Genomic DNA, 20,242 nt, shown 5'->3' with positions numbered 1-20,242 from the left:
ATGGAGATAAAGGTCATTATGATGATCTATTTCATCACAGTAAATACTTTATTTTGAATGAATAGTAAACACTTTATTTTCCTTATAACATTCTTAATAACGTTTTCCTCTAGCTTACTTTGTTGTAAAAATACAGTATAAAATACATGTAACATTTAAAAATGTGTTAATTGACTATTTATATTCTTGGTAAGGCTTCCAGTTAACAGTAGGCTATTATAATACAAGTTTTGTGGCAATCTAAAGTCATGTGCAAATTTTCGACTGCACAGGGAGTCAGTGCCCCTAGCCCTTGCATTTTTCAAAGGTGAACTGTATGGTGAAATAGGATGACTCTGCTCAAGCATGACTCCACTATTCACCCAGTGCTTCAAGAAGACCTTGGATCATCCTGGGCCTCATATGTAGAATGAAGTACTTTTTTTTTGCCAGTTTTTAAGTTTCTTTTATATATACGTGTATATATACTTTAAGTTCTAGGGTACATGAGCACAACGTGCAGGTTTGTTACATATGTATACATGTGCCATGTTGGTGTGCTGCACCCATTAACTCGTCATTTACATTAGGTATATATCCTAATGCTGTCCCTCCTCCCTTCCCCCTCCCCCAACCCCACAATAGGCCCCAGTGTGTGATGTTCCCATTCCTGTATCCAAGTGTTCTCATTGTTCAATTCCCACCTATGAGTCAGAACATGCAGTGTTTGGTTTTCTGTCCTTATGGTAGTTTGCTCAAAACGATGGTTTCCAGCTTCATCCATGTCCCTACAAAGGACATGAACTCATGCTTTTTGATAGCTGCATAGTATTCCACAGTGTATATGTGCCACATTTTCTTAATCCAGTGTATCACTGATGGACATTTGGGTTGGTTCCAAGTCTTTGCTATTGTGAATAGTGCTGCAATAAACATACGTGTGCATGTGTCTCTATAGCAGCATGATTTATAATCCTTTGGATATATATCCAGTAATGGGATGGCTGGGTCAAATGGTATTTCTAGTTCTAGATCCTTGAGGAATTGCCACACTGTCTTCCACAATGGTTGAACTGGTTTACAGTCCCACCAACAGTGTAAAAGTGTTCCTATTTCTCCACATCCTCTCCAGCACCAGTTGTTTCCTAATTTTTTAATGATTGCCATTCTAACTGGTGTGAGATGATAATCTCATTATGGTTTTGATTTGCATTTCTCTGAAGGCCAGTGATGATGAGCATTTTTTCATGTGTCTTTTGGCTGCATTAATGTCTTCTTTTGAGAAGCGTCTGTTCATATTCTTTGCCCACTTTTTGATGGGGTTGTTTGTTTTTCTCTTGTAAACTTGAGTTCTTTGTAGATTCTGAATATTAGGCCTTTGTCAGATGAGTAGATTACAAAAATTTTCTCCCATTCTGTAGGTTGCCTGTTCACTCTGATGGTAGTTTCTTTTGCTGTGCAGAAGCTCTTTAGTTTAATTAGATCCCATTTGTCAATTTTGGCTTCTGTTGCCATTGCTTTTGGTGTTTTAGACATGAAGTCCTTGCCCATGCATATGTTCTGAATGGTATTGTCTAGGTTTTCTTCTGGGTTTTTATGGTTTTAAGTCTAACGTTTAAGTCTTTAATCCATCTTGAATTAATTTGTTTATAAGGTGTAAAGAAGGTATCCAGTTTCAGCTTTCTACATATGGCTAGCCAGTTTTCCCAGCACCATTTATTAAATAAGGAATTCTTTCTCCATTTCTTGTTTTTGTCAGGTTTGTCAAAGATCAGATGGTTGTAGATGTGTGGTATTATTTCTGAAGGCTCTGTTCTGTTCCGTTGGTTCATATCTCTGTTTTGGTACCAGTACCATTCTGCTTTGGTTACTGTAGCCTTGTAGTATAGTTTGAAGTCAGGTAGCGTGATGCCTCCAGCTTTGTTCTTTTGGCTTAGAATTGTCTTGGCAATGCAGGCTCTTTCTTGGTTCCATATGAATTTTAAAGTAGTTTTTTCCAATTATGTGAAGAAAGTCATTGGTAGCTTGATGGGGATGGCATTGAATCTATAAATTAACTTGGGCAGTATAGCCATTTTCACAATATTGATTCTTCCTATCCATGAGCATGGTATGTTCTTCCATTTGTGTGTGTCCTCTTATATTTCATTGAGCAGTGGTTCGTAGTTCTCCTTGAAGAGGTCCTTTACATCCTTGTAAATTCAATTCCTTGGTATTTTATTCTCTTTGAAGCAATTGTGAATGGGAGTTCACTCATGATTTGGCTCTCTGTTTGTCTGTTATTGGTGTATAAGAATGCTTGTGATTTTCACACATTGATTTTGTATCCTGAGACTTTGCTGAGGTTGCTTATCAACTTAAGGAGATTTGGGGCTGAGATGATGGGGTTTTCTAAATATACAATCATGTCATCTGCAAACAGGGACAATTTGACTTCCTCTTTTCCTAATTGAATACCCTTTATTTCTTTCTCTTGCCTGATTGCCCTGGCCAGAACTTCCAACACTATGTTGAATAGGAGTGGTGAGAGAGGGCATCCCTGTCTTGTGCCAGTTTTCAAAGGGAAAGCTTCCAGTTTTTGCCCATTCAGTATGATATTGGCTGTGGGCTTCTCATAAATAGCTCTTATTATTTTGAGATACATCCCATCAAATTTACTGAGAGTCTTTAGCATGAACAGCTGTTGAATTTTGTCAAAGGCCTTTTCTGCATCTATTGAGATAATCATGTGGGTTTTGTCTTTGGTTCTGTTTATATGGATTACATTAATTGATTTGCATATGTTGAATCAGCCTTGCATCCCAGGGATGAAGCCCACTTGATCATGGTGGATAAGCTTTTTGATGTGCTGCTGGATTCAGTTTGCCTGTGTTTTATTGAGGATATTTGCATCGATGTTCATCAGGGATATTGGTCTAAAATTCTCTTTTTTTTGTTGTGTCTCTGTCAGGCTTTGGTATCAGGATGATGTTGGCCTCATAAAATGAGTTAGGGAGGATTCCCTCTTTTTCTATTGATTGGAATGGTTTCAGATGGAATGGTACCAGCTCCTCTTTGTACCTCTGGTAAAATTTGGCTGTGAATCTGTCTGGTCCTGGACTTTTTTTGGTTGGTAGGCTATTATTTATTGCCTCAATTTCAGAGCCCATTATTGGTCTATTCAGTGATTCAACTTCTTCCTGGTTTAGACTTAGGAGGGTGTATGTGTCCAGGAATTTATCCATTTCTTCTAGGTTTTCTAGTTTATTTGTGTAGAGGTGTTTATAGTATTCTCTGATGGTACTTTGTATTTCTGTGGGATCGGTGGTGATATCCCCTTTATCATTTTTTATTGCATCTATTTGTTCTTCTCTCTTCTTTATTAGTCTTGCTAGTGGTCAATCAATTTTGTTGCTCTTTTTAAAAAAACAGCCCCTGGATTCATTGATTTTTTGAAGGGTTTTTTGTGTCTCTATCTCCTTCAGTTCTGCTGTGACCTTAGTTATTTCTTGCCTTCTTCTAGCTTTCGAATGTGTTTGCTCTTGCTTCTCTAGTTCTTTTCATTGTGATGTTAGGGTGTCAGTTTTAGATCTTTCCTTCTTTCTCCTGTGGGCATTTAGTGCTATAAATGTCCCTCTACACACTGCTTTAAATGTGTCCCAGAGATTCTGCTATGTTGTGTCTTTGTTCTCATTGTTTTCAAAGAACATCTTTATTTCTGCCTTCATTTCATTATGTACCCAGTAGTCATTCAGGAGCAGGTTGCTCAGTTTCCATGTAGTTGAGTGGTTTTGAGTGAGTTTCTTAATCCTGAGTTCTAGTTTGATTGCACTGTGGTCTGAGAGATAGTTTCTTATAATTTCTGTTTCACCTGTGAAGTCACTTTTGGTAAAGTTTAAAAGCCAGAAATATTGGCCATTTGGCCTAGCTAAAGTAGGATAACAAGAAACATAAAAGGACTTTTATTTTTAAGAACACTGTGGTTAAAATCAGCTTAATTAAATGCAGATATCCAAGCTATACATACACTTAAAAAGTCTTTATGTTTTTTCTCTTTTTGAATCTTGTTTTCCTGGAAAAACGGTTTTTTTCTTCTCAGTTGACTGAATTATTTCTACATTTTGCCTCCTTGCTGTTCTTGATGCCCACACAAGAAAGCCTCAGATAGTTTCTAAGTTTCCATTCTGGGAAAAAACCTCTCTTTTCCTCATGGAATCCTGGGAATTAAAAGCAGATGGATGTCTCTCAAAATCTAAGGCTCTGTTTGATTTTACATTATGTTACCTGATTTTTTTTACTTTTGGGGTATCAGGTATTACTTTGCATTATGAGAGAACATTGATGTGTAATAATTAAGTAGGAAATATACTTTTAGGGATGTTTAATTGTAGGTATGGGGGAGATACTCAACTCTTTGCATGTTTGGATTAGAGAAGCATGCTTTTGGTCACCTACAAGGTATAGAACTATCCCTACCTCACACTGAGCAATAAGACTCCCATGGGAGATGGGCTGATTCCCTCTTTTGTGGGATCGAGGATCTGATATAAAAATGAGACTCTTAATTTTGGGAATCTGTTTTTGCCTTCCAGCTGTGCCTGCTTATTAGGCCTTGGAAATTGCATATTTTCCTAGCCATTTTCCTCCATGGACTCCACCCTGAAGCCTGTAATCCAACTAAGAAACTTAAATACTGGCAAATGAAAAATCTTACAACTACTAGATCATCTTTCTTTCTCTGTATTTACATGTGTTGTGTGTGTGATGTTTATGCAGAAGAGCTCAAATTAATTGACTTAAAGAAAAAAGGCACTTAAATCAAATATTCTGTCAGAAAAATTAAAATGAATGCCTTTAGTTCATGTGACTTTAGTAATCTTTGGGAAATAAAGACAGTTTTAAAGATTATTGGTAAAATAAAAATGTCTTCAAAATTTAGACATTTGATCTAAAGTAGATCAGGTATTAGGTTTGCTAAATGCTTTAAGGTCATAAACTGCTTCTCTGACATTTGGAAATTGTTTAATTTACCTACCTTGGAGCCATTAGATTCTAGATAAGACCTGGGGATGTGTACAATTAGCCATGCTGCTTAGTTATGCAAAGAAGGTTATAAACAAAAGAGATTTCAGGTAAGAAAGGATCTTGTATGGTAAGTTATTGTCCTAAAGTAAAATGACTGTTTGTTTAAAAGAAGGGATGTTTAGGACAAGTCAGAAAGTCCAAGCATGTCGTAGGTGGTCTGTATAAGTCATGAAAAAGAATTTATTCCAGAAATGTTGTACAATTTACAGTTTATTAGGCCTCCTAAATGCTTCATAAAATACCGCTATGACTCTTAACTATACAGCTTTCTTGCTTTACAGCTAAGTAAGGCCTGGGGACATGTGGTGTTAGCCGTGCCCCCTAGCTATGCTGGAAAGAGTCAGACTTTATCTGCATTTCTGACTGGTGTCCCAGGCTTCACACCCACTGCATAATTGAAACTCCTTACTAACAAGGCCTTTCACCACAAGTAAAAGTTGCTAAGAGTTAACAATATAGCGTATATTTGAGATTACTGAACAAACAATTCTATACACAAGGGGTGAAACGAAAGTAGAATATACTTTTGGTAAAATATTATAACAAGGCATGGGAATATGGATTTCTTGCTTAAGTTTAGAGGGTGAAAGATTGTTTTAAGTGAGATAGGAAAAACCTAAAGGTTTGAAGAAGTTGTGAAAGGTTTATAAAAAATTAATCGTAAAAGAGATTCTGTGTGTGAACATATTGGCTAAAGTTAAAGGGGTATTATTCAGTTTTTTTGTAAATTGAACATTGGAATAAAAGCACAACCAGCTTTTCTTAGAGCACTGAGCTGATTTTTAACCAATTTGTAAACAGTCATAAAGTATTTATCAGAATCTCACCTTATGGTCAAACTAATTAAGATTAAATAGATTTGTTTATAAACTTTTATTGAAAATTGAGGTTGACATTAACAGTACACTAATGCAAGGGTGAAATTTGACTTTCTCTCTTAAACAAAATTTGATGTAATATTAAAAGAATAATGAAGGATTTTTGTTTGCCATTTGAGTAAACTACAGGAAAAAGATGGAAATGACAAGAAATAGATTGTTTTGAAAGCTAAATCTTGCTTCTCTCAATGAGTAATGGTTTTTGCCTTTTTAAAATGTTTGAGTTATGATTTTGCTAACTCAAAAATGAATGACTTATGGTGATCTGTAATTCTATTTCATAATATCAAATATTGTAAACCTTTAACATATTTGATAAATGTCCCAAAATCAAATTTCTGCTTCAAAATTAAGTTTTTTTAACCTCTAACTTTGTGATGTTACAGAGGGCCCCTGAAGAATCCCAAAGAAAGATAAACAGAATTATTATCTGACATGTTAAGTTACATGGGAAGCATTGTCAAAATAAAAAATAATGTTTAACTTCCTTTGGGTTATATTTAGTGAATGATATTAATATATGTTCCAAAATTGTATGGTATTTCTAAAATTCTAATGTGTCTGAGTATATGCTATTAATCACAATTATGGTTATTATGTGTAGTTATTGAAGACCACAGAAATAACCTAATTTCTTTGTCAATTGTGTCTTTCACTGTGACTATTTAAGGTCATTTCCATAGTTAATTGCTTGATGCTGATGCCATTTTTGAAGACTTCACAAGTGTACAAAACCCTAGAGGGGGGCGGAGCAAGATGGCCGAATAGGAACAGCTTCAGTTTCCATCTCCCAGCGCGAGCGACACAGAAGACCAGCGATTTCTGCATTTTCAACTGAGGTACTGGGGTCATCTCACTCGGGAGTGCCGGACAATCGGTGCTGGTCAGCCGCTGCAGCCCGACCAGTGAGAGCTGAAGCAGGGCGAGGCATCGCCTCACCTGGGAAGCGCGAGGGGGAAGGGAGTCCCTTTTCCTAGCCAGGGGAACTGAGACACACAACACCTGGAAAATCGGGTAACTCCCACCCCAATACTGCGCTGTAACACCGGCACACCGGAGATTGTATCCCACACCTGGCCGGGAGGGTCCCACGCCCACGGAGCCTCTCTCCTTGCTAACACAGCAGTCTGCGGCAATCTAACCGCAAGGCAGCAGCGAGGCTGGGGGAGGGGCGCCCGCCATCGCTGAGGCTTAAGTAGGTAACTAAAGCCGCTGGGAAGCTGGAACTGGGTGGAGCTCACAGCAGCTCAAGGAAACCTGCCTGTCTCTGTAGACTGCGCCTCTGGGGACAGGGCTCAGCTAAAGGAGTAGAAGCCTGTGAAACGCGAACGACTCTGTCTGACAGCTTTGAAGAGAGCAGTGGATCTCCCAACACGGAGGTTGAGATCTGAGAAGGGGCAGTCTGCCTGCTCAAGTGGGTCACTGGCCCCTGAGTAGCCTAACTGGGAGACATCCCCCACTAGGGGCAGTCTGACACCCCACACCTCACAGGGTGGAGTACACCCCTGAGAGGAAGCTTCCAAAGCAAGAATCAGACAGGTGCACTCGCTGTTCAGCAATATTCTATCTTCTGCAACCTCTGCTGCTGATACCCAGGCAAACAGGGTCTGGAGTGGACCTCAAGCAATCTCCAACATACCTATAGCTGAGGGTCCTGACAGTCAGAAGGAAACCTATCAAACAGGAAGGACACCTACATCAAAACCCCATCAGTACGTCACCATCATCAAAGACCAGTGACAGATAAAACCACAAAGATGGGGAAAAAGCAGGGCAGAAAAGCTGGAAATTCAAAAAATAAGAGCGCATCTCCTCCTGCAAAGGAGCACAGCCCATCGCCAGCAACGGATCAAAGCTGGTCAGAGAATGATTTTGATGAGATGAGAGAAGAAGGCTTCAGTCCATCAAACCTCTCAGAGCTAAAGGAGGAATTACGTACCCAGCGCAAAGAAACTAAAAATCTTGAAAAAAAAGTGGAAGAATTGACAGCTAGACTAATTCATGCAGAGAAGGTCATAAACGAAATGACAGAGGTGAAAACCATGACACGAGAAATACGTGACAAATGCACAAGCTTCAGTAACCGACTCGATCAACTGGAAGAAAGAGTATCAGCGATTGAGGATCAAATGAATGAAATGAAGCGAGAAGAGAAACCAAAAGAAAAAAGAAGAAAAAGAAATGAACAAAGCCTGCAAGAAGTATGGGATTATGTAAAAAGACCAAATCTACGTCTGATTGGGGTGCCTGAAAGTGAGGGGGAAAATGGCACCAAATTGGAAAACACTCTACAGGATATCATCCAGGAGAACTTCCCCAACCTAGCAGGGCAGGCCAACATTCAAATTCAGGAAATACAGAGAACGCCACAAAGATACTCCTCCAGAAGAGCAACTCCAAGACACATAATTGCCAGATTCACCAAAGTTGAAATGAAGGAAAAAATCTTAAGGGCAGCCAGAGAGAAAGGTCGGGTTACCCACAAAGGGAAGCCCATCAGACTGACAGCAGATCTCTCGGCAGAAACTCTACAAGCCAGAAGAGAGTGGGGGCCAATATTCAACGTTCTTAAAGAAAAGAATTTTCAACCCAGAATTTCATATCCAGCCAAACTAAGTTTCATAAGTGAAGGAGAAATAAAATTCTTTACAGATAAGCAAATGCTTAGAGATTTTGTCACCACCAGGCCTGCCTTACAAGAGACCCTGAAGGAAGCCCTAAACATGGAAAGGAACAACCGGTACCAGCCACTGCAAAAACATGCCAAAATGTAAAGACCATCGAGCCTAGGAAGAAACTGCATCAACTAATGAGCAAAATAACCAGTTAATATCATAATGGCAGGATCAAGATCACACATAACAATATTAACCTTAAATGTAAATGGACTAAATGCTCCAATTAAAAGACACAGACTGGCAAACTGGATAAAGAGTCAAGACCCATCAGTCTGCTGTCTTCAGGAGACCCATCTCACATGCAGAGACATACATAGGCTCAAAATAAAAGGATGGAGGAAGATCTACCAAGCAAATGGAGAACAAAAAAAAGCAGGGGTTGCAATCCTAGTCTCTGATAAAACAGACTTTAAACCATCAAAGATCAAAAGAGACAAAGAAGGCCATTACATAATGGTAAAGGGATCAATCCAACAGGAAGAGCTAACTATCCTAAATATATATGCACCTAATACAGGAGCACCCAGATTCATAAAGCAAGTCCTTAGAGACTTACAAAGAGACTTAGACTCCCATACAATAATAATGGGAGACTTCAACACTCCACTGTCAACATTAGACAGATCAACGAGACAGAAAGTTAACAAGGATATCCAGGAATTGAACTCATCTCTCCACCAAGCGGACCTAATAGACATCTATAGAACTCTCCACCCCAAGTCAACAGAATATACATTCTTCTCAGCACCACATCACACTTATTCCAAAATTGACCACATAATTGGAAGTAAAGCACTCCTCAGCAAATGTAAAAGAACAGAAATTATAACAAACTGTCTCTCTGACCACAGTGCAATCAAACTAGAACTCAGGACTAAGAAATTCAATCAAAACCGCTCAACTACATGGAAACTGAACAACCTGCTCCTGAATGACTACTGGGTACATAACGAAATGAAAGCAGAAATAAAGATGTTCTTTGAATCCAATGAGAACAAAGATACAACATACCAGAATCTCTGGGACACATTTAAAGCAGTATGTAGAGGGAAATTTATAGCACTAAGTGCCCACAAGAGAAAGCAGGAAAGATCTAAAATTGACACTCTAACATCACAATTAAAAGAACTAGAGAGGCAAGAGCAAACACATTCAAAAGCTAGCAGAAAGCAAGAAATAACTAAGATCAGAGCAGAACTGAAGGAGATAGAGACACAAAAAACCCTCCAAAAAATCAATGAATCCAGGAGTTGGTTTTTTGAAAAGATCAACAAAATTGACAGACCGCTAGCAAGATTAATAAAGAAGAAAAGAGAGAGGAATCAAATAGATGCAATAAAAAATGATAAAGGGGATATCACCACCGACCCCACAGAAATACAAACTACCATCAGAGAATACTATAAACACCTCTACGCAAATCAACTAGAAAATCTAGAAGAAATGGATAATTTCCTGGACACGTACACTCTTCCAAGACTAAACCAGGAAGAAGTTGAATCCCTGAATCGACCAATAGCAGCCTCTGAAATTGAGGCAACAATTAATAGCCTGCCCACCAAAAAAAGCCCAGGACCAGATGGATTCACAGCTGAATTCTACCAGAGGTACAAGGAGGAGCTGGTACCATTCCTTCTGAAACTATTCCAATCAATAGAAAAAGAGGGAATCCTCCCTAACTCATTTTATGAGGCCAGCATCATCCTGATACCAAAGCCTGGCAGAGACACAACAAAAAAAGAGAATTTTAGACCAATCTCCCTGATGAACATTGATGCAAAAATCCTCAATAAAATACTGGCAAACCGGATTCAGCAGCACATCAAAAAGCTTATCCACCATGATCAAGTGGGCTTCATCCCTGGGATGCAAGGCTGGTTCAACATTCGCAAATCAATCAACGTAATCCAGCATATCAACAGAACCAAAGACAAGAACCACATGATTATCTCAATAGATGCAGAAAAGGCTTTTGACAAAATTCAACAGCCCTTCATGCTAAAAACGCTCAACAAATTCGGTATTGATGGAACGTACCTCAAAATAATAAGAGCTATTTATGACAAACCCACAGCTAATATCATACTGAATGGGCAAAAACTGGAAAAGTTCCCTTTGAAAACTGGCACAAGACAGGGATGCCCTCTCTCACCACTCCTATTCAACATAGTGTTGGAAGTTCTGGCTAGGGCAATCAGGCAAGAGAAAGAAATCAAGGGTATTCAGTTAGGAAAAGAGGAAGTCAAATTGTCCCTGTTTGCAGATGACATGATTGTGTATTTAGAAAACCCCATCGTCTCAGCCCAAAATCTTCTTAAGCTGATAAGCAACTTCAGCAAAGTCTCAGGATACAAAATTAATGTGCAAAAATCACAAGCATTCTTATACACCAGTAACAGACAAGCAGAGAGCCAAATCAGGAATGAACTTCCATTCACAATTGCTTCAAAGAGAATAAAATACCTAGGAATCCAACTTACAAGGGATGTAAAGGACCTCTTCAAGGAGAACTACAAACCACTGCTCAGTGAAATCAAAGAGGACACGAACAAATGGAAGAACATACCATGCTCATGGATAGGCAGAATCAATATTGTGAAAATGGCCATACTGCCCAAGGTAATTTATAGATTCAATGCCATCCCCATCAAGCTACCAATGAGTTTCTTCACCGAATTGGAAAAAACTGCTTTGAAGTTCATATGGAACCAAAAAAGAGCCCGTATTGCCAAGACAATCCTAAGTCAAAAGGACAAAGCCGGAGGCGTCACGCTACCTGACTTCAAACTATACTACAAGGCTACAGTAACCAAAACAGCATGGTACTGGTACCAAAACAGAGATATAGACCAATGGAACAGAACGGAGCCTTCAGAAATAATGCCACACATCTACAACCATCTGATATTTGACAAACCTGAGAAAAACAAGAAATGGGGAAAGGATTCCCTATTTAATAAATGGTGCTGGGAAAATTGGCTAGCCATAAGTAGAAAGCTGAAACTGGATCCTTTCCTTACTCCTTATACGAAGATTAATTCAAGATGGATTAGAGACTTAAATGTTAGACCTAATACCATCAAAACCCTAGAAGAAAATCTAGGTAGTACCATTCAGGACATAGGCATGGGCAAGGACTTCATGTCTAAAACACCAAAAGCAACGGCAGCAAAAGCCAAAATTGACAAATGGGATCTCATTAAACTAAAGAGCTTCTGCACAGCAAAAGAAACTACCATCAGAGTGAACAGGCAACCTACAGAATGGGAGAAAATTTTTGCAATCTACTCATCTGACAAAGGGCTAATTTCCAGAATCTACAAAGAACTCAAACAAATATACAAGAAAAAAACAAACAACCCCATCCAAAAGTGGGGAAAGGATATGAACAGACATTTCTCAAAAGAAGACATTCATACAGCCAACAGACACATGAAAAAATGCTCATCATCACTGGCCATCAGAGAAATGCAAATCAAAACCGCAATGAGATACCATCTCACACCAGTTAGAATGGCAATCATTAAAAAATCAGGAAACAATAGGTGTTGGAGAGGATGTGGAGAAATAGGAACACTTTTACACTGTTGGTGGGATTGTAAACTAGTTCAACCATTATGGAAAACAGTATGGCGATTCCTCAAGGATCTAGAACTAGATGTACCATATGACCCAGCCATCCCACTACTGGGTATATACCCAAAGGATTATAAATTATGCTACTACAAAGACACATGCACACGTATGTTTATTGCGGCACTATTCACAATAGCAAAGACTTGGAATCAACCCAAATGTCCATCAGTGACAGACTGGATTAAGAAAATGTGGCACATATACACCATGGAATACTATGCAGCCATAAAAAAGGATGAGTTTGCGTCTTTGTAGGGACATGGATGCAGCTGGAAACCATCATTCTTAGCAAACTATCACAAGAAGAGAAAACCAAACACCGCATGTTCTCACTCATAGGTGGGAACTGAACAATGAGATCACTTGGACTCGGGAAGGGGAACATCACACACTGGGGCCTATCATGGGGAGGGGGGAGGGGGGAGGGATTGCATTGGGGAGTTATACCTGATATAAATGATGAATTGATGGGTGCTGACGAGTTGATGGGTGCAGCACACCAACATGGCACATGTATACATATGTAACCTGCACGTTATGCACATGTACCCTAGAACTTAAAGTATAATAAAAAAAAAAAAAAAAAAGCTTTCATAATTTTTTTTTCTTTTGAGATGGAGTCTCGCTCTGTTGTCCAGGCTGGAGAGCAGTGGCACGATCTCAGTTCACTGTAACCTCAGCCTCCTAGGTTCAAGTGATTCTCCTACCTCCCAAGTAGCTGGGATTACAGGCCTGTACAACCATGCCTGGCTAATTTTTGTATTAGTAGAGATGGGGTTTCTCCACGTTGGCGAGGCTGGTCTCAAACTCCTGACCTCAGGTGATCTGCCCACCTCAGCCTCCCAAAGTGCTAGGATTACAGGCATAAGCCACCGCACCTGACCTAAGCTTTCATAATGTTAAAGCAACAGTTATATAATTAATCATCAGAGGTATTTTTTAAGAAAAACGATTACCTTAATTAGTGATCTTTACCTTATACATAATACTCTTACCAGTTCTATAGCATATTTTTTTAAATTACCAGTCAACTTTTTAAATATATTTTTTAATTATCATGATACTCCATGAATTAATCAAGAACCTGAAGCATTGTGCAGGTACATGCTGACAATTCAAGAAGAAAAGTTGGGGTCTTTCTTTCAGAAGAGTGAAATATTTCTCTTTTTCCAGTGCTTGTTGGAGGAACAGATGTACACATATGAAGATGGTAATGTTATCACTTCACCTGAGTTAGCAATCCATTCTCTTGTCTTCTTTCTGATATTAGGAGCACTGAGCCAATGACTAGGGGAGGAAATATTACAGAAATCACATATTTCGTCCTGCTGGGATTCTCAGATTTTCCTAGAATCATAACAGTGCTCTTCACTACATTCCTGGTGATCTACATTACATCTCTGGCCTGGAACCTGTCCCTCATTGTTTTCATAAGGATGGATTCTCACCTCCATACACCCATGTATTTCTTCCTCAGTAACCTGTCCTTCATAGATGTCTGCTATATCAGCTCCACAGTCCCCAAGATGCTCTCCAACTTCTTACAGGAAGAGCAAACTATCACTTTTGTTGGTTGTATTATTCAGTACTTTATCTTTTCAACAATGGGACTGAGTGAGTCTTGTCTCATGATGGCCATGGCTTATGATCGTTATGCTGCCATTTGTAATCCCCTGCTCTATTCATCCATCATGTCACCCACCCTCTGTGTTTGGGTGGTACTGGGAGCCTACATGACTGGCCTCACTGCTTCTTTATCCCAAATTGGTGCTTTGCTTCAACTCCACTTCTGTGGGTCTAATGTCATCAGACATTTCTTCTGTGATATGCCCCAACTGTTAATCTTGTCCTGTACTGACACTTTCTTTGTACAGGTCATGACTGCTATATTAACCATGTTCTTTGGGATAGCAAGTGCCCTAGTTATCATGATCTCCTATGGCTATATTGGCATCTCCATCGTGAAGATCACTTCAGCTAAAGGCAGGTCTAAGGCATTCAACACCTGTGCTTCTCATCTAACAGCTGTTTCCCTCTTCTAAACATTAGGAATCTTTGTCTATTTGAGTTCCAGCTCTGGAGGTTCTTCCACCTTTGACAGATTTGCATCAGTTTTCTACACCGTGGTCATTCCCATGTTAAATCCCTTGATTTACAGTTTGAGGAACAAAGAAATTAAAGATGCCTTGAAGAGGTTGCAAAAGAGAAGGTGCTGCTGAATTTACAGATTCTGAGACTTCTGCCAGATATGTCCCATCAGAATTCCCTTCGCCCACAAAACATCATCATGAATGGACTAACAAAAATCATACTCCCTACTGCCTTTGGACAAAGAAGGCTTGATTTGATGCAGAAAATATGCCAATATGGACCAACAGGTAACTCGATGCCACAGACATCAGGATCTTTAGGTCCTGGAGGTTCATTATTTTTATCCTACATCAGGTGTGGCCTCATCATTTATTAATCTATCCAAAAGTATTTGTGAAACAACAAGATTTAGAAATCTTTTGTTTCTTTTGGCTTCTCAGATCAAAGATGGTTCAATGTTAGGACTTTGCCACTAGAGAAATGAGGCCTGGCACAGATCCCCAGGAGTTTAGAAACATCATCTCCCATATATGCTGATACAGCATAATAAAGACATGGTGGTAACCATTGATTATTCTGTTTCTGGACAGGAGAAAATAAACAGACAGAGGGGTTCTGCCACTGGAAAGGGAAAAAAAACAATATATTGGCCTAGTTGTGTCTTTAAGAAAGAGCAGCCTGAGATAGCTGCAGATTGCCTAAGACCTCTCTCAGCACTAATCATCTAATACATTTTTGGCAATTTCCTTGCCTACACCAGCTGTAGCATAAGGAAGAAGGAGGTGATTTTAATCATGAAGTGGGATAGAAACAAGGATATGGTCCCTCCAATGACATGTACTTTTGAGTCTGATGATTTGATTTCTTGTATCTAGAGTATAGTGGGAAATTATAATGGAGATGATAGTCAACGTTCACAGCCAATAGTAATATCTGATACCGTGGGACTCAAACCTTCCTTTTTCTCCCCCATTAAATTTAGAAAATTTACTCTTGACTGGGTAACTATTGAATCCAGGAGAGATGAAAGAAACATGGGTCAAAAGTATCACAGTCAAGCTCAACCTAGACAAGCTAACCTGCAGTCATGTTCGAAGAAGTCATGCATTTAAGCCTACTCTACATTAGCCAGTCCCAGCTGATCTCCAGGTGATCTGAGGAGATGTGAATGACAATAAATGAATGTCGCAGTCAGCACTAGATTTTGTGATTTGTTATACAGCAGTAGTTAACCAATATACTTTGTAATTTAAAATGGAAAATTTTCTCCTAGACCAAACTGCCTGGCTTCAAATTCAGGCTCTTACACTCCCAAGCTGTGTGACGCTAGGCAAGCCACATAATCTTTTGTGCCTCAGCTTTCTCATTTGTAAAATTGAGATATTATGTATCTATTTTGGAGTTGTTTAGGATGATTGAACTGACACTTACTGAAAACTCAGAATAGGGACCCCAGCACATAATAAACGCTATTCATGAGTCATGTATTATTATTTATTGAGTGCTTTCTATGTTCAAAGAATTTAAATGGCTTCAGTTGAGCTACGTTTTATTGTTATACCAACTTCATAGATGAATAAACTGAAGCCAGAGGAATTAAGAAACACAGCTAGTAAGTGAAGGGGTGGGAATCCAAACTAACACTGCAGGTATCAAAGCCTCCTCCCTTCTTCAATACCCCTTAATGTGTAAGGTGCCAAATTGCTTATTAATATACAAGGTAAACACGAATAAAATAAAGCATTATTTGTGAGATGCAGCCAATGCTAATATCAGAAGTAACAATCTTTTGAAAAGCAATACAATAAAGTAACAAAGGTGTGAATTGGGGAAAAAATTGAAAAAAGAATGCCAATTCAAACCTTAAGAAAACTAGGGGAGCAGTGGGCAAGATGGCTGACCAGAAGCAGCTGGTTTGTGTAGCTGTCATGGAAAGGAACACAAGGGGTGAGCATTAGGTCTTTGCAACCCTCAAGTCAAGAGATCTCCTTGTGAACCCACTCCACCAGGGCTTTCAGTCTTAAGTCTACCACACAGAGCTATGTCGAGTCTTGGCAGAGCAGCCACTCAGTCATGCATGGAGACTTCAGAGCCTTAGATACTTGGGCTTTCTGGTAAAAGTAGCTGCAGCTCCAGCAAAGTTGGAGGTTAGACTCCTGTATATACCCCTAGGAAAGAGGCTGAATCCAGGGAGCTCAGCAGCAACTACCCACAGGCCCCCCTTCCATGGCACCTCACAAGATAAGATCCACTGGCTTGGAATTCCAGCCAGCTACCAGTAGTGGCATTGCACCTCCCTAAGAAGGAGCTCAAAGGGAAGAGCTGGGCTGTCGTCTTTGCTGTTCAGATGCCTTAACTGTTCCGGACTTTGGGCTTTGAAGAATCCGAGCTGACCCAGCATGGAAGAGAACCCCCAGCCTAGCACGGCACAGCTGCTCTACCCAAACATAGCCAGACTATGCTTTAGGTGGGTGTCCAATCCCATTCCTCCTCACTGGGCAGGACTTCCCAACTGGGGCCTGCAGCCACCCCCACCGAGCTCTCCAGTTGGCAAAGATTTGAATTATCCCTGAGATGGCACTCCCAAAGGGAGAAGAGGGTTACCATCTTTGCTGTTTTGGTGACTTAGCAACTCCAGCCTTTGGGCTTCAAAGTGTCTGAGGCGACTGGAGACTGAAGTAGACCCCCAACACAGCAAAGCTCTTCTACCAAAATGTGGCCAGACTACTTTTGTAAGTGGTTCCTGATCCTGTTCCTCCTCACTGGGTGGAACCTCTCAACTAAGGTCTCCAACCACTTCCTACAGCTGCTTTGGGACCAGAAAAATGTGCATACCTCCCTCAGAAAAAGCTCTCAGAGGAAGGGACAGGCCACTATCTTTGCTGTTTCATAGCCTTCACTGGTGACACCTCCAGGTTCTGGGAAATCTGAGGTGACTAGGTACTGGAGCAGGCCCCAAGCATGTAACAGCAGCCCTATGGAAAAGTGGCCAGAATGTTACGTAGGTTTCCTTTCCCATATCTTCTCACCAGGAAGATCCTCAGGCCTGGGCCTCCAGCCACCTCCAGCAGAGCTATCAAGCCAGTACCAAATCAGCAACTCCCTAGACAGAGCTTCCAGAGTCAACTGAAAGCTTCTATGCCACTGCCTCTGCAGCAGAACCGCCCTGGACACCCCCAGACTAATGAAGGAGCAAAGACACTAAGTTCTTTATCCACACCTCTAACAATCTGCAGTCAACCCAAAGAGAAGAGTCTGGTCTGTACCCCATGGGTCCCACACACCCCTCACCACTCATCACCAGACAGAGAACCCCTGGCTTGGGCCCACAACACATACACTCCGTTTTGGACTGGCTGCACTGAGTGATTGCTGACCTGCATCTTTCTGGGGTGGAGCCCCCAGGAGTCAAACAAGTGACCATTAGCCACAACCATTACTAAGATCTCTTCCTCTGCTGTCTTTAAGCTGGGGAAGGAACATAAACACAGAGATATCCCCAGAGCTGCAGTGGGCAGCCCAGGAGTGCTAAATCAGGAACTACAGCCAACACTCAGTGGGAGAGGAACCCACACTTTCAGAGCACTGACAGGGTACACAGCTGCAACTGTAAGGAAATATAGGGGAGCCACACAACAGAACAAGAGTCTTCCAGCTGGCCTGTAAGCCTAGATATCACCTGCTGAATCACACCTCAAAGCTTCAACACCAAAAATATCTCACTTACACGTCCCCTTCTGAAACCAGAGATAAGAAGTGAGCTTCAAATAAAGACCCTACACAAGGCTTGGCCCAGTGAAAACATCTAGAAAATAAGTCGATTGACTCTATTCAAACTACTCTGCAGTTAAAGAAACACCCACATACAGAGATGAGAAAAAAACCAATGTAAGAACTCTGGTAACTCAAATGGCCAAAGTATCATATGTCTTCCAAATGATCACAGCAGTTCTCCAACAAAGGTTCTTAACCAAGCCAAACTGGCAGGAATAGAATTCAGAATATGTATAGAATGCAGAATATGTACAGAAATAGAATTCAGAATATATATAGAAAAAAAAATCATAGAAATTCAGGAGGAGGGCAAAATCCAATCCAAGAAAAATAAGAATCACAATAAAGTAACACAGAAGCTGAAAGAAAAATAACCAGTATAAAAAAGAACTTAGTGGGTCTGACAGAGCTGAATAACACAATGCAAGAATTCCACAATGCAATCACAAGTATTAAGAGCAGAATAAACCAAGCTGAAGAAAGAATCTCAGAACTTGATGCTGGTTCTCTGAAATAAGACAGTCAGACACAAAGAGAAAAAAAAAGAAATGAACAAAGCCTCCAAGAAGTATAGGTAATGTAAAGAGGCCAAATCTACAAGTAATTGGCATCCCTGAAAGGGAGGGGAAGAAAGAAAATAACTTGGAAAATATATTTCAGAATATTGTCCATGAAAATATCCCCAAACTTGCTAGAGAGGACAACAGTCAAATTCAGTAAATACAGAGAAGTCCTGTAAGATTCTACACAAGAAGATAATCACCAAGACACATAATCATTATATTTTCCAGGTCAAAATAAAAGAATGTTAAAGGCAGCTAGAAAGAAAGGGTGAGTCATCTACAAAGGGATCCCCATCAGGCTGACAGCAGACCTCTCCACTGGTACTCTACAAGCCAGAACAGATTGGGATTTTATCTTCAACATTCTTAAAGAAAATAATCTTCAACCAAGAATTTCATATCCAGCCTTAGGAGCATATCCACTAAGCATATCACTTAGGAGCATATCCACTAAGCTCCTAAGTGAAGGAATAATACAATCCTTATCAGACAAGCAAATGTTGAGGGACTTCATTACCACCGGACCTGACTTACAAGATATTGAAAGCAGCAGTAAATAGGGAGAGGAAAAACTGCTACCAGCTAATACAAAAACACAGTTAAACACAGAGACCAGTGTCACTATAAAGCAACCACACAAACAAGTAAAAATAATAACCAGCTGATGGCACAATGACAGAATCAAATGCACACATATCAATATTAACCTTGAATGTAGAGGGGCTAAATCCCCCACTAAAAAGGCACAGAGTGGCAAGTGGGATTAAAAAGCAAGACCCAATGGTATGCTGTCTTCAACAGACCCATCTCACATGTAAGACACACATAGGCTCAAAATAAAGGGAAGGGGAAACTTCCATGACTGATTTGTTACTGCTGTTGCCAAATGTCACAGACTGAAAGAACCAAAATTGTGAAAATTTCTATTCTAACCAATTAATGTATGAACTATGTGAAATACCAATCAAAATCACAACATACTTGCTTTTGGAAACTAAAAGTTGATTACGAAATTAATACAGAAAAGAGCAAAGTATATCCAAGGTACTCTTGCCCTTACAAATATCAATGTATTCAGAAGCTATATAAGTGACACAAGCAAGATGGCGAGTCAGGGATCTCAACCCTCATCACCCACAGAAAACAACTGGACGGCTATCTGTGCATGAAAATTGCTCTAGGAAGGTTCTGGAGTCCAGTTAAGAAGCTGCAGCAACACAGTGATGACAAGAGAGTGAACATGTTAGTCAGAGTTCTCCAGAGAGACAAAACCAGTAGGATATATCAGAGGAGTTCCTGAACTCCTTAAAATTGTTGGGAAAATATTCTATATATATACATCTTTTTTGATGAAAGGTTTACATCATTTGGATTCACAAGAAGGACCATGAGATAACCACTGTGATAGCTCTAGGCTGTTCTCTTGTAGGCTTTTCCTTTTCACATGTCTTTATGTTATCTACACAGAGTTTGGTTCTTTTGTTTTAATATTTGTGTGTATGTTGAGTATTCTTTGTTCTTTTAAACAAAGGTAAGACTAGACTTTCTCTGAATATGCTATTTTGCAACTAGTTTTTTT

General features: G+C 39.9%; 2 protein-coding genes across 22 annotated transcripts in view; one reads left to right on the top strand and one right to left on the bottom strand.

Annotated features, from left to right (window-relative positions):
* Positions 1-20,242, bottom strand: part of SOX6 (SRY-box transcription factor 6) — a 705,024-nt gene that overhangs the window by 555,394 nt on the left and 129,388 nt on the right. The window lies entirely within an intron of this gene.
* On the top strand, positions 13,519-14,454 carry LOC113222032 (olfactory receptor 5AN1-like). The gene is given in 1 exon segment (XM_026451366.1): positions 13,519-14,454. A coding segment is annotated over 1 exon segment (936 nt).

Source organism: Piliocolobus tephrosceles, chromosome 13 (assembly GCF_002776525.5).
Source record: "Piliocolobus tephrosceles isolate RC106 chromosome 13, ASM277652v3, whole genome shotgun sequence".
Lineage (NCBI taxonomy): Eukaryota > Metazoa > Chordata > Mammalia > Primates > Cercopithecidae > Piliocolobus > Piliocolobus tephrosceles.
The sequence above is the reverse complement of the archived record's forward strand: the minus strand, read 5'-3'. Positions and strand labels throughout refer to the sequence as shown.